Source organism: Larimichthys crocea, chromosome XIII, assembly GCF_000972845.2.
Source record: "Larimichthys crocea isolate SSNF chromosome XIII, L_crocea_2.0, whole genome shotgun sequence".
NCBI classification, from domain to species: Eukaryota; Metazoa; Chordata; class Actinopteri; family Sciaenidae; genus Larimichthys; species Larimichthys crocea.
Window position 1 is genome coordinate 326,102 of NC_040023.1, and position 26,442 is coordinate 352,543.

At 40.8% G+C, this 26,442-nt stretch overlaps 4 protein-coding genes across 10 annotated transcripts in view; 3 read left to right on the top strand and 1 right to left on the bottom strand.

Annotated features, from left to right (window-relative positions):
- Positions 1 to 8,665, bottom strand: part of akap9 (A kinase (PRKA) anchor protein 9) — a 59,482-nt gene extending 50,817 nt beyond the window's left edge. For all 6 annotated transcript variants that reach the window (XM_019254807.2, XM_019254806.2, XM_019254808.2 and 3 more), the window contains exon 1: positions 8,420 to 8,665. In XM_019254807.2, the coding sequence (XP_019110352.2) occupies positions 8,420 to 8,467 (48 nt within the window). In that variant the 5' untranslated portion in view covers positions 8,468 to 8,665. The remainder of the gene's footprint in view (positions 1 to 8,419) is intronic.
- A 2,891-nt stretch (positions 8,666 to 11,556) lies between these two features.
- mterf1 (mitochondrial transcription termination factor 1) lies at positions 11,557 to 14,501 on the top strand. Its single transcript, XM_010741684.3, has 2 exons — positions 11,557 to 11,762; positions 12,631 to 14,501. Exons 1-2 carry the CDS (start codon positions 11,760 to 11,762, stop codon positions 13,846 to 13,848), a joined length of 1,221 nt encoding a protein of 406 aa, XP_010739986.2. The 5' UTR covers positions 11,557 to 11,759; the 3' UTR covers positions 13,849 to 14,501.
- Positions 14,502 to 14,691: 190 nt separating this feature from the next.
- Positions 14,692 to 20,512, top strand: dus3l (dihydrouridine synthase 3-like (S. cerevisiae)). Of its 2 annotated transcripts, none has more exons than XM_019254792.2 (16): positions 14,692 to 14,795; positions 15,206 to 15,311; positions 15,906 to 16,176; positions 16,267 to 16,618; positions 16,791 to 16,870; positions 16,977 to 17,072; positions 17,289 to 17,330; positions 17,541 to 17,693; positions 17,830 to 17,946; positions 18,445 to 18,510; positions 18,632 to 18,742; positions 18,914 to 19,010; positions 19,104 to 19,179; positions 19,592 to 19,780; positions 20,012 to 20,140; positions 20,240 to 20,512. In XM_019254792.2, the coding sequence occupies exons 2-16, from the start codon at positions 15,238 to 15,240 to the stop codon at positions 20,310 to 20,312; spliced, it is 1,926 nt and encodes a 641-aa protein (XP_019110337.1). In that variant the 5' UTR covers positions 14,692 to 14,795; positions 15,206 to 15,237; the 3' UTR covers positions 20,313 to 20,512. The 2 variants fall into 2 exon arrangements, with proteins under 2 accessions (XP_019110337.1, XP_027143264.1); XM_027287463.1 differs by lacking the exon at positions 14,692 to 14,795 and adding an exon at positions 14,808 to 15,003.
- A 756-nt stretch (positions 20,513 to 21,268) lies between these two features.
- Positions 21,269 to 25,161, top strand: LOC104927573 (zona pellucida sperm-binding protein 4-like). The gene is made up of 12 exons (XM_010741686.3): positions 21,269 to 21,467; positions 22,043 to 22,546; positions 22,634 to 22,758; positions 22,879 to 23,050; positions 23,146 to 23,268; positions 23,376 to 23,548; positions 23,848 to 23,945; positions 24,069 to 24,217; positions 24,309 to 24,486; positions 24,555 to 24,690; positions 24,955 to 25,029; positions 25,099 to 25,161. The coding sequence occupies exons 1-12, from the start codon at positions 21,314 to 21,316 to the stop codon at positions 25,105 to 25,107; spliced, it is 1,896 nt and encodes a 631-aa protein (XP_010739988.2). The 5' UTR covers positions 21,269 to 21,313; the 3' UTR covers positions 25,108 to 25,161.
- The last annotated feature ends 1,281 nt before the right edge of the window (positions 25,162 to 26,442 follow it).

The following is a 26,442-nucleotide window of genomic DNA, read 5'->3' on the forward strand; positions in this document are numbered from 1 at the left end:
TGCAATATGCATGAGCAACCTGTGACAGCAACTAGACGGCAGAGTCAGCGGAGCAGGGCAGACAGCAGGGCTAGAGGTGTCACACCACAGGTGTTCCATGGATTGCAACTGACCTGTTGCCAAGGATACCGTGCCAATGCCTGCTCACCTGTCCTGGAAATGTGCCCCCATGACAGGAAGCATAACTCTAAATGCACATTAAAGCTGGAGTGCGAGACATAAATGACACACGTTATATTCGAGCCCTTGCCTAACGAGTTCATACAATGATGATTAAGCCCATAATTGCCAGGTTAAATCTGTGTGTGTGTCGCAGCATACCAGGTTTGAAATCTGGTGTCTGTGAAGACATTCCTGCAACAGGTATGAGTTTTATATGAATAATTGGTTTGGCAGAGCTGAAGGAGGGAGTTACCGTAGGGTACAGAAACTATCAGTATGGCAGAGGCATATGCCATTATACGCCTCGACCAATGACAGTGTAAAGAATGGACAGAGCATGACTGATAAGTTTCCGAAGCGTTGTATTAAAGCCGAAAATATGCATGGCATATGTTGGCAGCCCTGCTTCTTCCGCCTTCCGGCTAATCTAAATATCAAGAAAAACGTGGATTATCAGTCAACCTGAGGCAAGCTGAATGACGCCTGGGTGCTCTAATAAGTCATCTGTAACGACACTCACCTGTCAATAAAAGCAGCCACGCTGTTAATTATATTAAACTTTAAGTCTTAATATAATTTGAACAGGGAAATTCGCTATAGAGACCAAAACTGTTTTTTGTATGAGGCTGTAAACATGTTTATTTCTGCTGTGTTAGACATATTAATATGGGGGCTAATGGAGATTGGCTCACTTCTGTAGCCAGCCTCAAGCGGCCATTCAAGGAAGGTTGCCACTGGGCCTTGACAGTGTTTGGCACTATTGTTTGGTAAAGATACCAGTTTAGAAATGTTTTTTGTAGGCAATATGAATGAAACCCTATGTCATCTGATATTAAGATATTGATCAACATCCTACATCTCCAAGTAATGTATGGTAATATGGTAACATACCAAGAAAACTACCAAGGTGCTGATAAAGGCAGGGTAGACTAGTAGGTTAACATGCTCTTAACAATGCAGGTTTTTTCCAAAAAATCTGCCTGGCAAATGTTTTGCGTTGAAGGAATTTAATTTATGTAATATGTCTGGAAGGCCTCAAGGAGCCACACAACACACAAGAGTGAAACTAGTCTCTGCGGAGCACCTTTAAAAGACCAGTGTGTGGGATTTGATAGGGGTGTAGTTGCTGATTGCAAGCCTATCACCCTCACCCTCTTCTTACTAGCATGGAAGAGAAAGCAAAAGGCACAGGGTGGGAGAGGCTGTTTGGTTTGTCCACTCTGAGCTACTGTAAAAACATGGTGGTTCAAAATAGCCGACTCCCCCAGTGTCTGTAGATGTAAAAGGCTCAATCTAAAGCAAAAAAAAAAACAAAAAACATAATGATTTTAAATTATGGGTGATTATAAGCACTATGTGGAACACTGTGCATGTTTTAAATATTGTGTGTTTTTATAAACTGGACCTTCAAGTTCAGTCATCTAGAGCAGTGGTTCTTAACCTGGGTTCGATCGAACCCTAGGGGTTCGGTGAGTCAGTCTCAGGGGTTCGGTGGAGCCTCCCCCCTGGAATTTTTTATACCATTTGTTACAACATATCTTTGTGAGCAATCGTTTTCGAGGATGCTGGACATAAAAACTAAGAAAAGGAACAGACTTTGCTGTGAAAATGACATGAGACTGGCACTTGCCAAGGTGAAGCCACGCATATCTGAACTGGTCTCTCGAAGGCAACAGCAGAAGTCACACTGAGGTAAGTTGTTGTGAGTTCATGCACTGTGTTGGTTTTGTTATTTGAACAAGGTGATGTTAATGCACGGTTCATTTTGTGCACCAGTAAAAAAATCATATTTTATTTTTTACTAAAGAAGGGTTCGGTGAATGAGCATATGAAACTGGTGGGGTTCGGTACCTCCAACAAGGTTAAGAACCACTGATCTAGAGTAAATTACCTTTAAATACTTTATGCTCTACTGATGCAAAATTAATATTTCCGTTATCCGCTTGTTTTAATAGACAGTATCAAAAGATATTCAGATAACTATGATGAATCAATCAAGAAAACTCCTGACATGTGAGAAGTTAGAACCAGCAAATATTTGGCATTTTTGCTTGAAAAATGGCCCCACTCCTGTAGCAGCAGCGTCAGCACAGAAGTAAGCACTCTGGTCTGGTGTAGTTATGCTGTACAAAAGGTTAGAGGCTGACACGACAGAGCTGAGAGTGGGCGTCATGGTCACGTCCCCCACCTACAACACATATCTTTAAAGCACAAAGGGCTTCTGATGTGTGCTCCAACACCTCCACACACTCCCCACCCCCCCCCATCCAAATATACACTCATCTATCTGTGTTTCCACAAGCACTTTATCCATTAAAGACCAGATCACACAGACATGAGATATGAATGAATTCCAGGATGGAGAGGCTATCGTTCAATCCTGACTCAGTCATAGTCACACACGAGTAGTAGTGTGTGTGATATGCAGTGGACACTGCCAGCAGAAATCACCCTGGGTTTTGGAAAATTCTCAGGAACCCCGGCCTTTAGTTGAGCTGCTTATCATAGCAGGCTGCCCTATTTGGCTGGGCAGAGCAAAGCATCAGCTGAGCATATGGAGTACTGGAGCCTGCATAGCTGTATCACCATCTGGGAAAACAGAAACTACGTAGGTGTATCACCATCTGCTGTCTGAAAACATTTAGACAGGATTATTTTTTACACAGGATTATTTTTTTTTATCCATGTCTAACAGTAGCTGACATCAACAACAGCCACATCCACTAAGACTGTTAGATTTTATTCCAGGGGGTGATATTAAGTAAATTGCATTTCAATCTGGCGTTACTTGAAAAGATGGAGCTTGTCAGGACGTTCTGGTTTATTTTTATATGTCTTAATCTTTTATTTATGTAACTTTGAGGAAACATGTATCAAGGTTGGACGATAACATGATATATATCATGATACATTTCTATTATATTTAACTATAATATTTATACTGTAATATAACTAGTAATCATTGACAGCATAAAGAATGGACATCATATGTGTGTCGTCACCCAAAGGTTTCTAAAGAGCCGTTCTGAAGACGTGGATCATCAGCGGACCTAAGGCGGGCTAAATGGCGCCTGGGTGCTCAAACAAGCGATCTGTAACAGCACCTAGCTGTCAATCAAAGCGGCCATGCTGTTGATTCTGCATAACTTTAAGCCTTAATGTAATTTGAACAGGTGAGTTATATAAAAATTCCACCCTCAGTATAGTTGTCATGAACCAGGAAATTAGCTATAGAGACCAAAACAGTTTTTTACCAGGCTGTAAACATGTGTATTTCTGCTGTGAAGTTGGACATTTTAACAAAGAGGCTTATAGAGACTCAATCTGTAGCCAGCCTCAAGTGGACGTTTGAGGAACTGCAGTTTTTGGCACTTCCGCACAGACTTCAGGTTGATGCTTGGCTAGAACATGATTCATGGATTTTTAGAATATTTTCTATTCCAAGTGTTGAAATATTTTAATTTGTCAGGCATTTAATTTCATGGTTTAGCCAAAACCCAACTCATTTTCCAGAAAATATGTCAAACAGAAATATATCACTATCATAATTATAAATTACAGTTAATATTAAGAATATTCTATCCATGTCACCCTCTCTTACATCTAACTTCAGAAGTCACCCCTGTAAATTGTCATCACAGCACCTAGGCAGGCAAAAAACATCAACACATGAGGAAACTTCCTTGAGTTGTTACATAAATGAACAGAAACATGAATAAAAACATGACAGCCTCATGTGGTGAGCAAATGAGGAACATAGCTGACCAAAAATCAGTAACTCTATTGCTCGATGACGTATGAAAAGTCTTCTTCTCGGAACATCATAAAATTTGTGCCTCTGGAAAAAACGCTTGCACAAGTGCTGCCTGCACGAGTCTGTCCAAAGCACTTTTAGTACATGTGATGCTTCAAATAGTGTTACTCACAAAACATGTGCTTAAATAAGAAAGAAAGGTGGTTTTCTGTTGTTTGTCTGTGAGACACACATGCTAATAATACTGAAACACAGTGTTGCAGTGGAGCCAGGGGGGGTCACGGCCTCCAATGTCATGTGTCAATGAGACTGCCAGCAACATTGTGTTAGTCACAACAACAAAGCTACGAGACGGCACAAATGTTGTACATGCACATTCAAGTTAGCGATCAACAACAGATATTTGCCTTGAAAACAAAGTAACGGCAGCTGAAGTTACCTCTGCTGCACCTGGATTATGACCACTGTAAAGTTTCATCTAGGATTTTTTTATGCATGTGAATATGCATCTTTCAGACATGAGATGAAAGCCAGTCTTAAAGAGGAAAACAGCTCCTCCCCTGAGGTCTTTTCACAACGTTGAGAGTGTTTTCAGTCTAAAGAGTTGCTTCACATGTGCATATTAATAGTCAACAATGAAATTTGTTTCTGTTTAATCTGCGAGAAATCACTTGTTTCTCTCTCAAGCGGTACTCATTTTTCATGACCTCATTGGTCTTTGCTTCAACAAATCTAAGTCATGACCAAAGTCAAGTGTTCTTAAAGCCTCTACTGAAGGGCTCATGCCTCCTTCTGACGACAGCAGCCTCCCTCCTGACCCCAGAACAAAAAACTGTGAACAGCGTAGAACAGAGAAATATCTTTTGGAGATGGCAGCTACACCCATGAATGCCCAAGACCCACAAGACTTACATCAAACCCACAAGATAAGGAACAACGGGCGATGCAATAGACGGCTGACAGTTCTGTTTCTTTTCATGTATAACAGCAGGGCATGGGTGTTATAAATATTTTTTTATTACAGCTCATGCCATTCCCGGCTCAGCAGCTTTCGAAACATGCTGGACTTTGTTGCATTGTCCTCACCAAATCCCTGATGAAGCTATGCCGGGATCTCTAAAGTCCTTACACAGCAACGGCAGCATCTTGAGGGAGACAATCGTGACTTAACACTCTCATGATTGTTATTTGGTGCAAATCATATTGGCATAAATACTGAAATACCCGACCAAACAAAATGGTTGTGTTAAAGTGTTAAATCTTGATCTTAAACAAACAAACTATTGGCACTAAAGCTGTAATGAATGAGCTATTTTCATCATATGGATACCAATTCCTGTCTCATATTTAGCCACTCACATGGCATAGCATGTAAACATAAGTTATCAGTTTTGGTGTCAGATTACATCTATATGTTTTCTGTGAAGAACATGCTGACTGTTAGGCTGTTGCCTCGAGTGAAAAAACAAGTTTTTATAACTATCAAAAGAGGGGGAAGGGTTTCTGGAAATGCACAACCTTTAGGTTCAGTCATCACCCAGGTTTGTGGCTAATTAAACCTGGACTGCTGTGATTCTATTGCATTCAATTAATCACCCGCAATCCCTTTTAAAGCAGTGCAACGTGACATTACGAGCTTCTAACGTATTCAGTGTTTTGGATGATTAAAGTGCAGCATAAAAATTAAAATTAAACCAATTAATAAACTGAATGAGCCACGGTGGTCAACGTCTGTTCATCACATAGAGCTGTGCAGGGCACATTCATGATTAGTCAGGTTCAGGATTAACCATTCAGGCTTGAGCTAAGTAGATCAACTTGTACCTTTGCTGTCCTCAAAACCTCCAATGCTGCCCGACACTGACACTGTGCTTTGGGCTATCTGAACCTGAAAACCTACTTCTACTTCTGTATTAGTAAGACACCCTTTGAGCATCATGATTAGATATGAAAAGCTACAACAGGATTTATGTCATTGTGCATCAGATATCCACCGCCCTGACACCTCGCTTTGCAGGCCGACACCAATCTTTGAATGGGTACAAAGTAAAGACAACAACAAGTCGGTAAAGTTGCTAACATACTTTTAATCTGTGACCTATAGGCACATCAGATACGTGTACCATCCTCCATGAGAGGTGATGCATCCCTTGGGCCAAATTATACTTTTAAAAAAAAACAAAGACTGCAGAGTTCTCCACCTGGGCCAATCAGGTTCAATCTGTAAGCGCTGAAACAGCAGACGGGCTGGCACATGTCATTCCCTGAAGTTTCATTAAAGATCAGCGCTGTTCAACATGCTGTGTGTGACAGAGGGAGCAAGACTGATCTACACACAAAAGGGAAAATCAATGGAGAGCGCCCCAACATTAAAGGAAGCCAACAGCTCAACCTTTATTGGCAGCAGTCATTCGGATGAAACATCGCTCTCCTCTCTCTGCACTGGACCAGACAGGAAATTGGCACATTATAAGGTGACTTTACAGAGCTTGTTGAAGCATCTGCAGGATTGACCTGAAAGAGTTTTAAAGTCAAGACTTCCCCCTTTGGTGATTGTACAAAGCTGCCATATCAGAGTTTCTTTGAGCCAACACAAAATATTTACACCATCTTGAGCTCATCACTGCAGTGTTGGGCGTTGTTCAACGAGAACAGCAAAGCCTCATCTTCCATGTAACTGGAGAACTGAGCCAAAGTCTGTAATGCTGTTCATGCACTTGTCAGTATGGTCCATTTTGCCACAGAGAAAAGTGAGAGCAACAATACATCTGTAGTTAATGGCTTGGAACAATAGGCCGGCAACACCAGCCCACAATTTACGCTTTGCCTATTGTCTAGCATGACTAGGCACTTGCTTACGACAGACATCATTTCAAACAGGCGATACAATAGACGGCTGACAGTTCTCACTTCACTCAGACATCAACATGAACACTGGTTAAAGAAACACATTACCCTGTCACTGTCACTGCTCTTTCAAAGTGGAAAATCACAGCAGCCCTCCTGACAGTCATACTTCTTCCCAACTACAGCTCTTATTAAAATGTAGACAAAGGAAAGGCCTCACTATTCATTTTATATCTAAAAAATGGTTTGGAAGTTTGGAGAGGCAGTGTCATGTCATCATCCAAACACTCCCCATAGGTTGTTGATTGACTCTGACATATCAGCTTGTATTCAGTCTGAGCTTATGTTGGAGTCAGTGAGGCTATTAGAACAAATAATAATGTCCTGGATATCCCCCATAATCATTATCAATGTGCTATTCACTGAAAAGTCTTTTAAAGTTTCTCCCCTGCATGTGAGGACGGGGTGACATGGCACTGTGTAAAAAACCCTCCCGCAGTACAGAGGGGCCTTTTATACACCAAAATGCCAGAGCCATAACCACAGAGATGCTCTTTCTCATGGTCTCCCCCCACCGTGCTAACCTAAAAGCCAGAGCACCACCCTCCGATGTGAAACCTGGGGCGAGCAAAGGACACACCGAACACAGAGGATTATGCGTTTCACTGCAAGGTCATGTTGGAAAGTGTTTTGGAGGAGTGGAGCGCCTTTTCCCCCTGACGGGCAGAATGAATTACCAACTCTTTGTGGGGGGTTTTTGGTGAATCACAGCAGCACCAAAAAATGTTATTTGAAGAGCGATGAACAGTTACATTTGTGACTTTTGTTTGAAGATGAAGCTTATTAATCTCTCTCTGCTTGCCATCTTCGGGTTGTGTTATTATCACGCTGTGTATTTTCTATTTGATGTGTAAAGTGGAGGCAAATCACGCTGTGCTTTGACCAGCTTTATGTTATTAAGATGGCATGTTAGTGACAGAAATCATACCCAAGATGTTTGGGTATACAAATATCAACAGAGCTGCTGCAAGATTACACAACACCACCAGCAAAGCTATAACAGAGCAGTGTATAATGTGTTTTATTGCCATATATCACATAAACAATGTTAATTGTTTACATCAGTTACTGAATGGATGTGGGGTTATCCTGAACTCATTCTTCATGCTTCTGCTTGGTAAAGCCAACAGAGCACACAAGTTTAACATGTGGGGCAGTGTTTGCTCTTGCTGAGTGGGGATGTGTCCTGTAAATCCTGTTACACCAGCCTGTCAGCCTCGTTTCAGGTGGCGTTTGTAAGCTTTTAAAAACGATGCGATGACGAGTGATTGAGCTAGGATACGAGCCAGTTTACAGGAGAAATAAAGTCAAACACGCTGAGCAACGCTTTTCAAATGAAGCATGACAAAGGAGTCTAGTGGCTAGCAGCGGCTGCGCTAACAGCCCCGGCTGTCAGGGCGCATGTTTGCCGGGACTGACAGCTGAGAGGGGGGTAACCGGAGGGGAGGGAAGGAGGGAGGGGTGGCAAGCCAAAAAAAAAAAACAGCTGACAGTCCAGCCGTGGGAAAATAAGTGGTCGACAACATTACGTTACTACTTCACAGCAATGACAGTTTGTAAGTTTATGCTAACACCAAATAATACCAAGAATCCTACCTTTGCTTTGCCGGCCTCCAGCTTCTTTTGCCTCTCCTCGTCTTCCATCACCGCGGTCCCTGTGGCTAAAACAAGAGGGAGACTGCTTCATGCGAAACACGGACGACTAAAATCTAAAACAATGAACACTTAAATATCTCTAGTCTTGGAGTCTACACGCATTTATCTAGGTGCTGTCTCCTTGTTGGTAGTCCGCCGCCATGTTTTCCACGTAAACATGAGACCCAACTATGATGACGTCGTGTAGGTGCCCTCGCGGCCACGCCCCTTCGCATTCCACTAGTGTTGCCTTCACGTGCTGTCTATAATGTCGTAATTATTTCTATTTCCAGTTTTACTGATACATTTTACTTAAGTAAAAAGTAACAATTGCCCAGCATAAATGTCCTACATTACAAAAGTGTTGTTTTCTTGTATTTACTCAATTAAAAATGCACATTTATTAGCAAAAAATATTAATTTAATTGTGCAAAATGACCATAGTCAGTGTTATATTTATCACAGAATAATAGGATTACTATTAATTCATCAATATTAGTGTAAGCTGCATGGTGGAGCTCATTTTGGACACTTGCAATAAGGTTGTTTAATCTATGAAAATCTGGCATAATTTAAAAGTCAAATCATATTTTTTTTATGGAAAATCTGAAATTGTAAAGTGACTAGTAATTATAGCTGCGAAATAAATGTACTGGAGTAAAGAGTACAGTATATTTCTGTCGGGCAGAAGTATAAGAGTAATGCACTTCAGCCTAACAATCGGACATTTGTTTGTTGTGTAATACTTCTAAGATAAACCACATGACTCACTGTTTGTTGTTCAAATGTGTAGAGGCATTACAGGCATGGCACTTAATAATAAAATCATCATATCTGATGAGTTTCATAATGTCATAAATTTCACTGCATTGTATCCGGTCTGAATCCTGCTTAAAACGTCTGCTCAGTTTCTATGGTAACGGGAGGAAATGTTGCCATAGCTGTCCCAGTTGAGAGGTTTCTTTTTAACACTAAATATTTTCATTTCAGAGCACTGTTCTTTTTCCTTTGGCCATCGCCAAAGCATGCCACTTAACTGGACTATTCTGAGCACATTTCAAAGACACTGGTATATAGTCAGTTGAAAGAAAACATTTGAGCTTCCTTGGCTGAGTGGGACAGCAGGTAACATGAGAGACTGGCATCGGTTTCCTGGACAGATGGAGGCGATAAAGGGCAGTCTGGCCAATATTTAACTTACAGACTTCAGACTGGATTTAATCTTTAGTCTACAATATATATTATGCAATAGTTATACCATTAAAACAGGTTATTGTCACCTTTTAAATCTAAAGGCTTGCTCCGTTTCATAAAAACAGACAAATTACAGATCTTAAATCTGACAAAATATACAGCTTGTGTAATGCACTGTATGTGCAGCCTATTTGTAGAAAGTAAACTCGACCTCAGGTTGTTAAAAATGTCCAAATTCACAGAAACAACACAATTCCTGTCCTCACTTTAAGCTGTAGCCCTCGTGGGGACTGAATAAATGTTAATGTAAAAACATCTACAAATTAAACTACCAAGATAAGTTACCAAAGTGTCTCCTGCTTTTTAGAAACATTTACAACATACCAGCAGCAGCAGGGGAGGATGCTCTGTGCCTTCGGCTGACCGGAGCTGAACAGCTTATAGTCTGGCAGATTTTGAATTCCACCCATCTTCTTTTGGACATTCTCAACAATTTGATCCCACCTGTGAACACCCGCTGTCTGTGCAACAGCGTCTACATGAACCACCAAGCATTTGAAAGTTTCGCCAGTTTATAAATTATTGATTCGCTGAAGGAGTCCTGTGTCAGTAAGTTACCCAAGCAACTCATCAGGTAGACCACAGCAAAGAGATCAGGACAGAATATACAACAGTAGTCACATTCATGCATGAAGTAACACATAAATTCACTTTACATTTCCAAGAGGCTCAGAGGGAGAGAGAAAATAGGTGCACAGAAAATGAATAATAATGATGAAAATAAACAAACTGCATCAAGTAAACATAATAAACTGGCTACTGAGTGTAAGATATGGCCATGGAGGCATAAAGCTACTATAAAATGCAAAAGATGTAACATGTATGAATTACATCATTGGAGTAAATTCATTTTCTCTTATTAGCATAGGAGCAAATTCAACTTTGGCCTTCTTCCTTATGACTTCCACTTTTCTCCTCTCATCATTTGTCTCTCAGTGAGTTAAAAAGAAATGATTAAACCATGCAGAAACATAATGCATAAGAGTTGCCCTCGACCACATCATTATGCAAATCCAAGCAAAAGTGCTTTGGACAAGTGGGAGAAAAGAGGAATGGTGCATGGTAATCAAAAATAAACTGTGTCCTGTTCACTGAAACTCAGTGGAAGCAGTTTTCATACTCACTTCAATCTTAGAGCAGCAGGGGTGAATGCTCATTTGCATAATGAAGATATCACTGGGCTGCATTAAAATATTCATGAGTGGTGGGACTCATCAGTAAAGGGACACAATGGGTCAGTAGGTTTTTCAGTGCGAGGCTGTGAGCCACACCACATGGCAAATGCTCTCTTGTACAGCATGGGCGTAGAAGAACATCAGTTGTATGTCTATCATGAATTAAATATTAATGCAACGCACAATTTACTCTACAATTTAACGTTTTTATGATTAAACCTAAATGTTAAAAAGAGAGCCAACCAAACATCCTAATACAACTATGAATGAACTGAAAGATTTTACACACAAATAATGGCATAAATGGAGGATTCTGAAGGCCGATCCAGTATATATGAATTAAATTACAATTAAGAAATGTAATTATCTTCACTGGAACCACATCCTGGCAGGGTGGAACCGGTTATAGCATTAATTATGGAGATAGAAATGTACGTGAAATATAACTGAAACATGAATTGATTCAATAAAAAAAAAAAGAAGAATAAAAAAAAAACACAGACACAGAACATATGCAGTGGTTAATCAAAGAATAATGGTGGTGGAATTTGAGCTAATTTGTTATTGTTTCTGATTATATCATTAGTTTACAGTTACCTTATAACCCTTTGAGTGTGGGGACTAGCAGCGTGCAGCCCTGAGCTGACAGACAGACCTCTGCCTCTATCTGCTGGTTAACAGAGGAAGAAGAAGTTTGACCCCGAGACGCTCGAGGGCGCTAAGCAACAATAATCATGACGTTTGGTGTTTTCGGTCCAGCCATGGAAGATGCTCTTCAACACTTTCCGTCGTGACTCTGAGATGGACCAGGTGTTTTCAAAATATTCATCTCGCCAGCAAGCTGACGGATAACAGAAAGAAAGCAAACATATATGGTACGTGTGTATGTTCTTTTATACGACAACGCTTCAAATTGGCGCTAATCATGTTGTGCGACGACAGGAGAGCTACTGTGTGCTGAAGCTGGTGTCAGTCTGTGTGTAAGGAACAACTCGAAAGTGAAATGTTGACGCACTTGATTCAAACTTTCCATTTGTGCCTCTTTATGTCTAAGTTACTCCGGCAAAGACGCTTTTTTACAAACACAACCAAATCAAAATGATTCACTGTTAAGTACTTAAAACTAGCACTCCAATTCTTAATCCTGCAATATGTACCATTATGTGAGAAATTAAAGTACGTCATCGAGATTCAAGAGGGTTTTATTTTCATTTCAACCACAGTACACAGTGAAACGAGACAGTGTGGTGCACACACATTACAAAAAACAAGAAGGGCTATGTAAAGAGCAGACAAAACAATGACAGGAAAAAACAACAACTGACTAGGGTGTGTGTGTGTGTGTGTGTGTGTGTGTGTGTGTGTGTGTTTTGTATGTACATGGCTACATATGGATATATACTGTGTGTATTATAACACGCTGATGGGGTCCTGTCATTATGAGCATTTTAAGTTTGGATAACTTCAAGCATATTTTACTAATAATACTTACTGTGCTTAAATTGGACTTTTACCTATAATCGATGAGTTTTGCAGTGTGAAGTTACTGCTTTGATTCAGGGAACTGTAAAGATGGAGCATCTGAGTACTGAGTTAAGTGATATTTTGTAGATATCCTCTTTATTACCTATTACAAACACTATCCTGTTCATGACAATGTGGCTATGATAGCTCTTGTTTCTTTGACTAAATGTCTCTGTTGTCATTCACCTAATGTGTTGTTATTTATTTTTCTTCTTACAGGTCCACAGCAGCACCAGCAGTGACATTACAGTGATCTTCCTCTCATTAAAAATGGCAGCAGTGCACGCAGTGAGGGTCCTCGTCGGCCTCTGTCACTCAGTGGCATTGCAGCCCAGATTTGGACTCATTCCAGTACAGCTGGCATCAACATGCCTTCTCAGGAGGCTTTGCAGTACTAATGCTAAACGTACTGAGTCAAAGCTGCCAGTGTGCCCAGAGAATGAATCTCTGCTGGAGAACCTGAATCTCATGGGAGTTGATGTGAAGATGGCACGCCAGCGTCAGCCCGGGGTTCTCCGTAAAGCCTTCACAAACGAGCAAGGTCTCTTTCAGTTTCTGCAGAGCAAAGGCGCCAGCCGCAAAGTTATCGCAGGCATCATATCCCGTTATCCCCGTGCTGTCACACGCTCGATTGAACACTTAGAGCAGCGTTGGGGGCTTTGGAGAAAGATCTTCAAGACTGATTCAGAAATTGTGACCATCATAGATCGCTCACCCGAGTCTTTCTTCCGATCCAGTGATAACGAGAACTTAGAGAAGAACATCGCTTTTCTGAGCTCACTCGAACTGAACACCAAAGACCTCCATCGGCTGCTGACGACAGCGCCGCGGACATTCTCCAACAGTTTACAGCTCAACAAGCGGATGGTAGAGTTTCTGGAGGACGTCTGTGCTGAACTCGGTGGGAAGAATCCAGAGCAGTTTCCCAAAGCCGTCATATCCAAAAACCTTTACATTCTTATCCGGAGCACTAAGAGAGTTAGGAAAAATATTGACACCCTGAGATCTTCTCTGAAGCTGAGTGATTCAGAACTGCTTGCTCTTCTTGAAGGCCATGGAGCAAACATTCTGGACCTTTCTAATGAATATTTACAGAGGAATTTTAACAGTCTGCGGCAGAAGATGACTTCACTTGGCTGTCGGAAAGCTGACATAAAACAACTGATCTTAAGCTGCCCATCGGTTCTGTACACTGGGCAGGACACGCTGTGCGTAAAACTGGACTGTCTCATAAAAGGAGGAATAACAATGAAGCAGATAGTGGAGAAGCCCAAGGTTTTAGACTACAGCACACAGAACATTACAGAGCGACTTGAGAAGCTGCAGACCATTGGATATGACTTCCAGAAAAACGGCATCAACGTGCTGGATTCCAGCAAAAAGCGGTTTCTTGCAAAGATGGAAAAACTTTCTGTCTCACCAGATGACTCAATGTAACTGTATGTGTGTTTTAATATTGCATCATGTTGGATGCTACTGATGTTTTTGTTTCAAGATTTTATTTTTTCATGTAGTAGTGCAACTTTCCAACATTCATTTTCAAAATGTCTGGGAAGGGCACAACTGATTTTTTCTGAATCAATCATTAGATCCATAAAATATCAGAAAATAGGGAAAAATCACCATACCATAAGATCCACTTTCAGAATGCTTGTCACCCAAAAACCCAGAGATGTTCAGTTTCCTTTCATATAAAGCAATGAAAGCAGCAAATCCTTACAAGGGAGAAGCTGAGACTAGGACTTTATACTTGAACAACTTAAAGGTCCAGTGTGTAAGATTTACGTGGCTCTATTTGCAGAATATGGAATGTCATATTCATAAGTATGTTTTCATTGGTGTGTGTAATTATCAGAAAACAAGAATCACAACATTTTTGTTACCGTAACTGTTTCACAACACCATGGATCCTCTTAAACATTCAACCTTGTTGCACCACTATTCACCATTTTTCTACAGTAGCCCAGAATGGACAAACTAAGCACTGGCTCTAGATAGGGCTTTTTTTTATTCCCCTGACTTTCCAAAGATGAATGAATTAACATGCTGGAGAGTTGTTTGAAGATGCAATCTTGAAATAAAAGTGAAATACAAAAAAAATATGTGACATCTGACTATATGTTTCATTCATAAATCTGTTTATTTTTAATGTTCTAATATATATAAACATGCTTTTGTTTTGTTTTTTAGCTATATTGAAGATGGTGCCGTTTTAAGGCTTAAACAGTTTCTACATATTTATTTAAAATTTATTTCAATCAAAGGTTGGCGGAGACGGAACCAATGTTAGTCAGTCAGTACGCCACGGACCTCACCAAAGGAAGCACCCCCGCTCCCTCACGCTGTAGGATTGTTGCCGTGCGTGCTGGTGATGAGACAGAAGTGTAAGCAGCGATCTGTTTCTGTTCATTGTGTACCACTGACCACACTTTGAATAGTTTTAGTTGCATTAGATTAAACGCGTCAGCGAGGCTGCAGCTGTTCACGTCATCTGCCGTTAGCTGTTAGCTTTTAGCATGGTCTGTTGATCTCCCTGTTGGAGTAAAGCATGCTGCACTAACTCTTAACTCTGCCAACCTTTAATAACAACAGGTGACTAACAGGCTGATTTGTGTTTAATCAGACAGACAACTTATATTAAAGTTAAATAGAAGAACGTCAGCTACAGCTGGTGTTTAAGTTATAGGAAGTACAGTTAGGTCTGCATGTGGACCAGGACCAGGATACAGTCTGTGACTCTCCTGTCAAGCAACACATTAGTGAGTGATCACCTGATGTATGGCCATGTTTGCAGAGAAAGGACTGGAGAAAGCCAGCGAAGGAGTGATGGAGAAAGCGGAGGAAGCCGTTGAAAAAAGGAAAGATGTGGCTGTCAAGGGTGAATCTGCCATCAAACCAGAGTGAGTGACCAGCTCTGTGTGAAACACACGAGAACGTGTTGATGATGATGTGACAGCAACACTTGTACGCTTTAGAACACTTCATCTGGGTCATCTGATCTTCAGACATTTTTTTATTCTTCATACATTTTAGAAGTAGGTCCAAAACCATTTCACACTGCACAACGCTTTGTCTGATGGAGCCAACAAGGACTGCAAGGTCAGCAAAAAGGCTCAGCAGCTATAGTGAATGCACTTGACTTCTTGCACAGGGAGTGGACTTGTAGCTCTTGCGCCAGGTTTTGCAATGACTAATGGCTAATCCCTCATGCAATTTGGCTATGAACAGAATAGTATATGTGATAGTAGTGCAAGTATGACAGAATATGATGTGAATTTGTCCTTGGAAACAAATGACACAGCAGTTCTGAGCTGTCACCAGTCTCGCATCACAACCATACAACAAAACAAACAAAACAGTTACATCTTTTATGTAATATGCTGCTTTAAAAATATATAAAGATTGCAGCATCAGAATCTGGTTTACTGCCACGAAGGTTTGCACATTCAAGGAAATTGCAGTACTGACTGGATCATTATGTTTTCGTCTTTCAGATTTCTAACAACCAAAGAGAAATTTCATGGGTTTGTGGACTCTGAGTGGAAAGGCCCAAAAGGAGAGAAGGCCGACGAAAATGACAAAGTTGATGAGACGAAGGAGACACCTATTGAGGAACCTGAGGCAAAAAAGCTCAAACTTGAACCTGAGGAGAGCAATAAGGGGGGGAAACCAGACGGTAAAAGACTACGGGGACAGAATAAGTCGAGGCCACACACAAAACCTACCGCCTATGATGAGAGACGACTGTGTCTCTCCGTCATTCAGGTATGAAAATGTAACCGTCTACTCACACATACCACATTCAAGCACTGTGTCAACTGATGGTTCTTGTCATGACTCTTCCTATCCATGCAGGTCGATAGGGTCTGTCCCTTTGGAGACAAATGCCACTTTGCCCATGACGTCCCATCCTACTTGGCCTCTAAGCCCGCAGACATCGGGGAAAGCTGCTACCTCTATGACACGTTTGGAAAGTGTGCTTTTGGTCTCACCTGCCGCTTCGCCAAGGCACACACTACAGCTGACTTCAAAACCATGGAGAACGCCGAGCTAATTAAAGCCTGTGAGGGCAAGACCACGGTGAAGAACAGCCTGAGTAAAGACCTCCAGAATCGTCTGAGGAAGCGTTCGGTGGCTTTCAAGAAGTCAGCAGAGTACCTCAAAACACTTTCAAACAACAAAGACAAAAAAGAGCAGCAAGGCAACGGTAAGACTAAAAACTAAACTCGAACTTTAGCTGTCAGTCGTCGTCTGCCTGTGTGTAATTAGTGAAAAGGAAGCGTCTCTGAAGTGGCACTTACTGGAGCTTTCAATTAATCAGCTCATATTAGTTAGGCAACAGGTGTATGATTTTAATTCGGTATTCTAATTCTACATAGGTCATTCTTGTGCCGCTGAAGTAGCTGCAGATCCAACAACAGCAGCGGAGCAGCAAGTGTCCACTGAGGCAGAAGCACAGGTACAGACCTCTGCTCAGACCTCTTGTTCCCGGTCAGCAGAGGAAGGTGTATATATAGCGTGTTGCCTCATGTTTAATAAGTATTACTTGTTTTCTTTGTGATCAGCTACAAGCCAACACAGATAAACAGCCTCCAGTGAAGACTGTTGGCCCACTGACTGATGTAGATGTCATCAAGCTGCGCTCATGTGAAAAGAAGCAGGTATATCTCAGCCAACCATCTCTCCTTCAAGATTATATTTCCCCAGATATAATTGGTGACACATTTTAAATACACAAGGAATGTTGTGTTTGTGTGTATTATTTTTGTTTAATATAAAGCACACTGATACTGATGAATATTTAAGAGCATGTTAAATCCCTGCACTTGTAGGATGTTAATGTATAGAGAGTGATTTTCTTTGTTTCTTCGTTCAAGGTGGACTTTCAAGACAAGCTCTACCTTGCTCCTCTAACAACTGTGAGTAGAACCAGATTGAACTGAGTGCCGACTTTTGATGTGTTGTTGATGTACTTAAATGTTTAAATGCTGCCAAACATGTCGGATTTCTTGTCATTCATGATGAGAGTTTATTTAAAAAGTCACTCTTAAGAACCAGTATTATACTGTCTATAAAATAAGTTATATCAAATGCTGGCCCATGACTAAATAATTCCCTCTCTTTCTCAGTGTGGAAATCTGCCTTTCCGTCGTGTGTGCAAGCGCTTTGGAGCAGATATCACCTGTGGGGAGATGGCCATGTGCACAAACCTGCTGCAGGGGCAGCAGTCAGAGTGGGCCCTCCTGAAACGACACGAAAGTGAAGATGTTTTTGGTGTCCAGGTGATGTCAATACAGATTATTGAGACTCCTAAGAGTAGCTGAATGATTGTTCACGTTGTTCTTATAAACAAGGCTTGTTTTCTGTAAAGAGTTGTGATTATGGCCTCAGTTCTGAAGTCAAAAATTGTGTCTTCAGGTGGAGGGATGCTTCCCCGACACCATGACAAGGTGTGCAGAGCTCATCAACAATAACACCGAGGTTGATTTCGTAGACATCAACTCAGGATGCCCCATTGACCTCGTCTACAAGAAGGTAAACCCCTTATCAAACCAGTTCTGATTAGAAGTTCCACTGTCACTGCAGTTCAAATTGTAGCAGCTTTACTCAGTATTTTCAAACCTTTCTATTCCCTCCGTGGTTAAAATAAGACCTTATAATGATAATAATACCTTTTATATCTACAGATGTCTAACAGATCAGAACAGACAAACACTGGCTTTACAACCACCAGAGTTTCTCTGCATGCTCGTTTGAGTTTCATTTCATCTCCTAAAATAAAGGCTTCAAAATATTTCCTTTGTGATGTCGCAGGCAATAAAACAATGTTTTCTTACAGTGGTTGAGACAGAGTCAATAAACAAAATGGATAAACATGCAGGTGAACTAGTATGGTACTGTGATGAGTGAGAGCCAAATGGGCGTTTGCCTTTTATGATTGGGTGTATAAAGCATACATAATGGTGTTTGGCAGGACATATAACATCAGTATGATGCTCTGACAGATGGTATTTGTTTGCTTTCCCTCATCAGGGTGGAGGCTGCGGCCTGATGACACGCACCAGAAAGTTTGAACAGATAATCAAAGGAATGAACTACGTAAGGGTGGATCTTTTTTACCAGTAAAACGTTCCACATATATTTTGTTTTCAATGAAGGCGATCTCACAGTGTTGTCTATTTCTAGAAGAATGTTTTGACGTGACTTTTTCTGCCTGAAGGTTCTTGATGTCCCGTTGACAGTCAAGATCCGCACCGGTGTTCAGGAGAAGAGCAACGTAGCACACAAACTCATCCCTGAGATGAAGAAATGGGGCGTCTCAATGGTCACAGTAAGTTTTGTAATCGAAGTAACATTAATAAATGTGAAAAAAAAAAAATAGTCTGTCAATATCAGTCTGACCCTGAATTTATATTAAAGGTAATATTTAACATTGTAATTGTGACATAGATGTTGGCATTACAGTAAATGACACACCACTGATGCTGTTGTTTTCTTCCAGTTGCACGGCAGATCCAGAGAGCAGCGCTACACTAAGTTAGCTGACTGGGACTATATCTCCACCTGCTCCAAACTGGCTAGTCCTGTCCCGCTTTTTGGTATGTAGATTGGTAAAGGGTGTAGCTACATGAAATGAATGAACGAAGAGATAAAATGAAATGAACTAAGGTGAGGTGTGTTTGTTGTCTCAGGTAATGGAGATATTCTGTCCTATGAAGATGCCATGAAAGCCAGAGAGACTGGAGTTTCTGGTCTTATGATTGCAAGGTTGGTGCCATGACAAACAAATCACTTTGACTATGCTTAGCCTTCAAGACACCTTAAGAAAAGAAAGTGTGCTGCCTTCTTCAATAAAGAATGAAATATTTGTATTTGGCAGTGAGCTCCGTTCTCATTTTGCAAACACCTTTCTTCTGTGCCTGTCATATGTTGTCAGGTACTGTGTTTACTGTTCAGACATGAATTTATCCCTTTGTAACCAATGCTCACTTTTATTTTTTACTTATACATACATACATACATACATATGTTCGGAAATCGTCAGACTCATTAAGGCTGAAACATGCAACTCCACATTTAGAAGCCCAATCATTTATGAAGTGAACTTTAATTTGATAGGAGGTTATAATGTTAGGTCAGCATTGCATGGTTAACTTTTGTTGTGGTTGGCTCTCTTCAGAGGTGCTCTCATTAAGCCCTGGATCTTCACTGAAATAAAGGAGAGCAGACACTGGGACATCTCATCCAGTGAGCGACTGGACGTCCTCAGGGATTTCACCAACTTTGGTCTGGAGCACTGGGGCTCTGACACTCGAGGTGTGGAGAAGACCCGCACCTTCATGTTGGAGTGGCTCTCCTTCATGTGCAGGTGGGTGCCAACACGAAGAAAGCAGTATTCATCACAGTTTGTCATTGGATACAGAAACAGACTCGGTGTGGACATGCTGGTAGAAATACAGTACTTTAATAGTAGGCCCACTGTTAGGCAGTGTGTTCTAAGACTGTTCTGATGTCTAAGATGTGTTTGATAGTGATTAAGAATAGCAATTATAAAAGATAGGTGACTTTACCCTTCCACCTGTGTCTCTGTGTCTCTCAGGTATATTCCAGTGGGCCTTTTGGAGCGAGTGCCTCAGAAGATCAACGAGCGACCTCCGTACTACATGGGCAGAAACTACCTGGAGTCCCTGATGGCCAGTCAACACGTTGGGGACTGGGTCAGGATAAGGTGAGCACAAAAGAGTCTAAACTGTCAAAATCAAGCTACGTTTAACTGTTAAATGAATGTATTTCTGTATTTTAACCTCTTACTTGGTCCCCTCTCCAGTGAAATGCTACTTGGACCTGTCCCGAAGAATTTCAACTTTTTGCCCAAACATAAAGCCAATGCCTACAAGTAAATTGTTTTTTGTGGCTATTCCTTTTTTTTTTTTTTTCATTGTTATTACTGGCTATAGAGAATAAGAGTCAAAGAAAGTTCTATTGTGTTTTGAATAAAGACTATTGAATAGTCTGTTTATTTGACCTGTGGGTGCAGTAATAAAATACATGGGTGTCTGTATACTTGAAATATATGCAATAAATTCTTTTGCCACGCCAAGAAGTTTCTGCCTTTTTACATTTTTTTCACTTAGGTTAAAGAGAAAGATGTGATTTCTGATTATAGAATAACTTTATAAACTGACATCATATAGATGTTCAGCTTTTCTTGTAAAAATTAGGAGGAAAAGGTCAGGCAGAGTTGAGTTATTTTGAGTAGAAACTGAGATGCTTCAGTATGGGTTGAAATAACTACAGCTGATGAAACATTGTACACAGGTGTAAAATGTAATACAACAAAAAAAAACATCTGTATGAATACTGTTTTTATACTAAGAGCTTGAGATTCTATTTTTGGAGATGGATAGCTGATGTGACATATTTATTTAAAATCCAGTGTTGATTAAACATGTAAAAAGCTCATGTGGCTTCATTGTGTTAAATTATATTTAACAAGTATGCACCTAAGCAATGAAAGGTTGGAGCTGTAGAAAGCTCTATTTTTGTTCATTGTTTAAAATGTATGTCTGGAAAATAAGAACAGTGTTGAAAAATGTATTTGCATATACTACATCCCTATAGATTTAAGCCTTGTATTTAATACAGCCACATTTTATCAAACAAATTTGATGCAGACAGTAATAAATGTCACATTTTTACAAAATACAATTTCGGTGAATTCATTTGTTTTGAAAGAACAAAATAAATGCGGGTTTTATTACCACAGGTGCGACCTTAATTGGGCAGCACGGGCAAATTAGCGGCTACCAGGTGAAATCAATTAACTATAAATCACTACATATAGCGCGGCAGGAGGTTTTTCTTTATCCAGGGTGCTGCTGGAGGGCGTTCACTTGGATCCATGGCTGCGTTCAGGTTTGAGTTACTGCTGGCGGTAGTCTACCTGATTGGGACGCTACTGCTGGCGTCAGCCCGGGGATGGCAACCGATCGACGAAACTCAGCTCCTTAATATGTACGCGACGGGAGGGTGGGTTAAACCAGACATCGTTTCAGGTAAGCGACTGCCAATAACACAACACTCACTTACTGTAGCAGCTTCTCCACCAGACCTGGGCCTGTCTCTAGTTGACTTTGAAGCCTAAGTAACTATAAGCCTGCTACAGCCTTAAGTGGTCTGGCACAACTAACATTAAGGTGACAATTTTAGCAAACCATAAACTTATTGCTGTACTTAATTATGGAGTCAGTTCAGTGATTATGTACCTTGTGCTGCTTTTGCATTAATTCTTCAGTGTCCTTCCACTGTTATGTCTACAAAAGTAAATTTGAAGTTTGGTGGCTGTTTTAATTTGAGCCTTTGTTAAAATGTGTTTAATATGATTTTTTTTTTTTGTCTTTAATATATTAAAATGCTCACTTAGTGTTTCTTTGCCACCAAGTTATTGAGCAACAATACTTAACATAATACAAACATAATTGACTATATTTTGAAGAAGTTAGACTTTTGTCCATCTCTTATTTCATAACTATTTTGAAAAACCACTTGGTCAGGCTCTTAGATTATTAAAAGGAATTGGTTAAACTTTTTGACTGCAGTCGCCTGTGACACCTGCCACTCTCCCCTCCAGGTGACAGTCACCTTGATGACCGTGACGAAGGGATTCCTGAATATGCGCTTCCTGAAACTGAAGGTGGTGCCAGCAGCAATCCTTTTGCTAACCATGGATTCCAGGAGGCCGCAGACTCCAGTCAAAGTAACTGGGCCAGTGGTTCTGGTTCTTCTGGGGTGGAATTTGTAGACAGTGGATTTGAGTTGGAATTTGAAGATGCCCCTCCAAGGAGCTGGACCAGTGCTACAGACAGCAGATTCGAGGTGGACTTTGAAGATACCCCTCCAAGTAGCTGGACCAGTGGTACAGACGGTGGATTTGAGGTGGACTTTGAAGATGCCCCTCCAAGGAGCTGGACCAGCAGTATAGACGACGGATTCGAGGTGGAATTTGAAGATGCCCCTCCAAGGAGCTGGACCAGCAGCACCAGTCGGAGCTCTTCTGAACTAGATGTGGTGTGCAGTGACTTTGGCTTCCAAATTACTCTGCCAAGTGGTCCATTAAGTGAGGTTAAGATTTTGGGTATGTACTCTTCTGCCTATCTATCTAATCGTGTCTTAATTCTGCTGAATGCATGTTTTCAATTTACTACTTATTTCCCCTCTTCAGGGTCAAATGAGCTGCTGTCTGTCACAGATGCTCCAGCATCTTGTGGGTATAAAGTTAACTCTTTGAAGAACACACTGACCGTACCTTTTACTGGGTGCCATGTGAAACCTGGGGGTGGCTGTTATGTAAGTTTATTGTAACAATAAACAACAAATCTCTAAGATGGCTGTAATTTACTTAAATTTGGCTTTGCTTACATTTATTTCACTTCATGTCTTATAAGCTCAATTTGTAAATCCTTACAGGCTAACAGCTACAGTGTGCAGCTGTTGTACGTTGATGATTTTGATCAGACACAAGTTGCTACCGCATCTTGTGAGGGAGGGAAAGGGAAGTTTAACCGTGGCCTGCTCCCTCGTGCCCAACCCGCTTTCAAGTGCAGTCCAACCCCACCACCAACCCCATCAAAGGCACAAAGTGAGTGCAAACGGGATACAGCAAGTGAGATATGTTGGAAGTATTCAACATGGCTTTCAGGGGTTTGTTTTTTGATGGCTGGTGTTTTGTTTCAGATTGTGCTGTAACTGCTGGGGAGCGTGTGACTTGTGGTTCGTCGGGTATCTCGTCCTCAGACTGTGAGAAGATGGGATGCTGTGTGGACTTGTCTACATCTGCCTGCTACTTCCCACTCGATGGTAAGGCTCCCATTTAGTGAGCTGTATTTAAAATCTATTAACTTAATACTTAATCTAAATAGCTTTATGGTAACTTTTCTTTCTCTCCCCTCCCCCCCTCACTTCAGAGTGCACAGGCGATCATCACTTTGTTTTTGCTATTCGTTACAACTCTGCATCCATCCCTGTGGACCCCACCAAGCTTGTTATTCCTGGGAATGCAAACTGTAAACCAGTCCTTGTAAATGACAAGGTTGCCATCTTTAAGTTCAAAATTACAGAATGTGGAACACGTGTTTATGTAAGTTGGCCTCTTCCCCTCTGTACTTTTTTTTTTTTTTTTTTTTTTTTTTTTTTTTTTTTTTTGTGCAGTGTAAACAATCAGGCTGTACACTTTAGATGGACTGTTTGACACAAGACTGTCCACTCTGACCTATTCAATGCTTGTATTGCCTCTAGATTTGTTCATGTGCCATAAAGTGACTGTGGCACTAAAGTTTTGCCATTATGACATTTGAATGTAATGTTTCTGGATTTTCTAATGTGGTGACAAATCCATCTAGGCAGCTGCCTCCAAAGAAAATTTCTTTGTCTTAACAGGATGTTGGTGAGACAAAGGTCTATCTGGCTGAAGTGCAGACTATTGTCAAAGCTCTGAACCTCAAGTATGGTGTAATTACAAGAAGCAGTCCACTCAGGTTTGTGGGTTATCGGTACACTTCTATGATTCTAATTTGGTCCTGTGGATTTGCATGTGTTAAACTTGGCATCGTTTGTGGATAACATTAATAAGCAACACTGTTGCCAACCCATGTTTTTAGGTTCATGGTTGAATGCCGCTACAGCAAAACAGGTGCTGCTCAGCAGTCAATGGCCACTGTTGGCGTCATGGTTAAAACCCCAACTTCCATCTTGCCAACATCTGTCTCCTCTGCTGGATTGTTTGCTGTTCAACTGAGAATTGCTAAAGGTTTTTGCACCATTTACCCAAACCAAATAAACAGTCTTTGATGCATGAAATTGTAACCTCAGTGGGTTTACATCTCATCTAATTCCAACAGATAACACCTACTCAAGCTACTTGCCCACTTACCATCAGCCCTTGCGACTGCTCCTTGGCAAACCAGTTTATCTTGAACTAAGGCTGAAGTCTCCAAAACCAGATGCAGTAATTCTTGTCAATTACTGTTTAGCTTATCCTCGTTCTGCAAAAAATGCACTGGTGCTTATCTATGAAGGGTGAGTATGACTTGAACTCTATTATCCCCCTCTGTCTGCTTATCAATGATTTATGTTTGTCTTTGTAGGTGTAGGAACCCATATGAGCCAAATGTATCCATCCTTCAAGTGAGTGGCTCTCCCAAAAATCGCCACCAGAGGCGCTTCATGGTCACAGCCTTCCAGTTTATGGAGCAAACAACAAACAAGTACCTTGATGAAGAAGTGAGTATTCAGGAGTCCTTTAGGGCCCTAAATGGTCCAAGTTTTCTAAGATGTGTGCTGACTAAAAATGAACCAATTCTGTGACTTTATTCTTAATCTTAAGTCTTAATATTTGGAACAATTACTGACCTAAAGGAACCTTATCCCACTTATGTCAGCAAATCTGAAATGAGGTTCTCAGTGGCTAGTTCCAAATGCCAAGATTTCATTCAAATGAATGAGGAATGAACTTTGTACACCTCACATGGTTTCTCTTCTGTGCAGATCTATTTCATGTGCTCTGCAGAGGTTTGTAGGCCAACAGAAAAGACGTGTGAAGAACGGTGCTTTGATGGAAAAGTGAGTCTCTAGACCCTTGCAAGTGTTAACACTTTTTACAGAGGTCTAATCAAATTCTTTTGCTCCTAGGCACCATAAGGACTTGCTGGAGACTTGAAGATTAACTGCAAATAAATTCAGCATTTTATGAAATGGTGGTTGGTGCTTTCTGTCAATGTAGATGTGAGGACTGACTTCTGGGGTAAATTAGGATATAAGTCAGTCTGGTTTGGCTGAAACTAAAGTGGGTATCGGTAAAATGTTACTAGTTTCTCAGGCATGACAGTTAATTGAGAACTAAGTTCACAGCAGACATGTTATGTCCAGCGTAAGGGGTACAAGGAAGTAACGTAAAACCAAGGTGTTAAAGTTGTAAACAAAGGTATGTATTAGATGAGAATTCAAATTTTAACAAGGTGAGGTGCTAAGGGAACAAAGGGTGAGTGGATGCTGTTCAACAAAACATAACAGAGCCTGTATCACTATCTGAGTTAAACAAAATGAGAAACCTCACTACATCTAATACTTAAACAAAACACACCAAAAATGGCACCCCTTAACAAATTGTCTGTGTGTAATCAGTAAATTTACAAAATTGACTAAACCCTGTCCCAGAAACAACCGAAAGTAATCTCCACAATCAAAGGATGAGTAACCACTATTAACATACAATTTGAATACAAGGCAAGCTCACAATAGGCCACCTGGATGCTTTGGCGGCTGATGTTTAAATAACTGATGCAGGCAATTGGGCCTCTCCGATTGGTGGTGCGTGAAAGATGCTGCACCAATCCCGGACCTCCGGGCTTCCAGTCGCCAGTGCCGTTTGAGCCCACCCCCCCATCTGGAGACCAATTGGAGCCCGGTGCCCCCACACCTGTATTTACAAGACAACGTGAAACTAAAGCTCAGCTGTTTAAATAAACTGAACATATTGAGGCTGATTCATGGCAGGGTTACTTCAGTTGGGTGTAAAGTCAGATTTCACATTACACACTTGTGTATTGTCTGTCAGAAAATGAGTATGGGGATGTATAGGTAGCCCTAAAAGTAATACTTGGCTATGAATAACCCAAGGCATTTTATACAAAAAATGGACATTACTACTGGCGCTGACAAGGAGACTACATTTAAAGGGATCCTGTACAATATGAAGTCTTAAGACTTCAACAACTGAAAGTTTGAAAATGAGTGGACTGCATAAAGGCTAAGACACTAAAATACATATAAAAACTTTATTTAGACTTAGCTTCATATGTATCTCACTGACCTAATTTTGTTCTGTAACAAAAGGGAAAACAAAACATGGTACCATAAAGTGGAATTGCCAAAATCACTTTGTGTGACTGTACCTGCCATGGGATCCCATAATCATTTCATCTTATCTAAGGTGTCACTACTCTGTAAATTGTGTTCCCTGGAAAGAAACTAAGA

Coding starts and splice junctions, on each gene's coding strand:
- LOC104927573 (XM_010741686.3), top strand. CDS start 21,314: ATGGCTGCGTTCAGGTTTGAGTTACTGCTGGCGGTAGTCTACCTGATT. Junction 21,468..22,042: donor TAAACCAGACATCGTTTCAG/GTAAGCGACTGC, acceptor TCTCCCCTCCAG/GTGACAGTCACCTTGATGAC. Junction 24,691..24,954: donor ACAAGTACCTTGATGAAGAA/GTGAGTATTCAG, acceptor TCTTCTGTGCAG/ATCTATTTCATGTGCTCTGC.
- dus3l (XM_019254792.2), top strand. CDS start 15,238: ATGGAGAAAGCGGAGGAAGCCGTTGAAAAAAGGAAAGATGTGGCTGTC. Junction 15,312..15,905: donor GAATCTGCCATCAAACCAGA/GTGAGTGACCAG, acceptor TTCGTCTTTCAG/ATTTCTAACAACCAAAGAGA. Junction 18,511..18,631: donor TAATCAAAGGAATGAACTAC/GTAAGGGTGGAT, acceptor TTCTGCCTGAAG/GTTCTTGATGTCCCGTTGAC.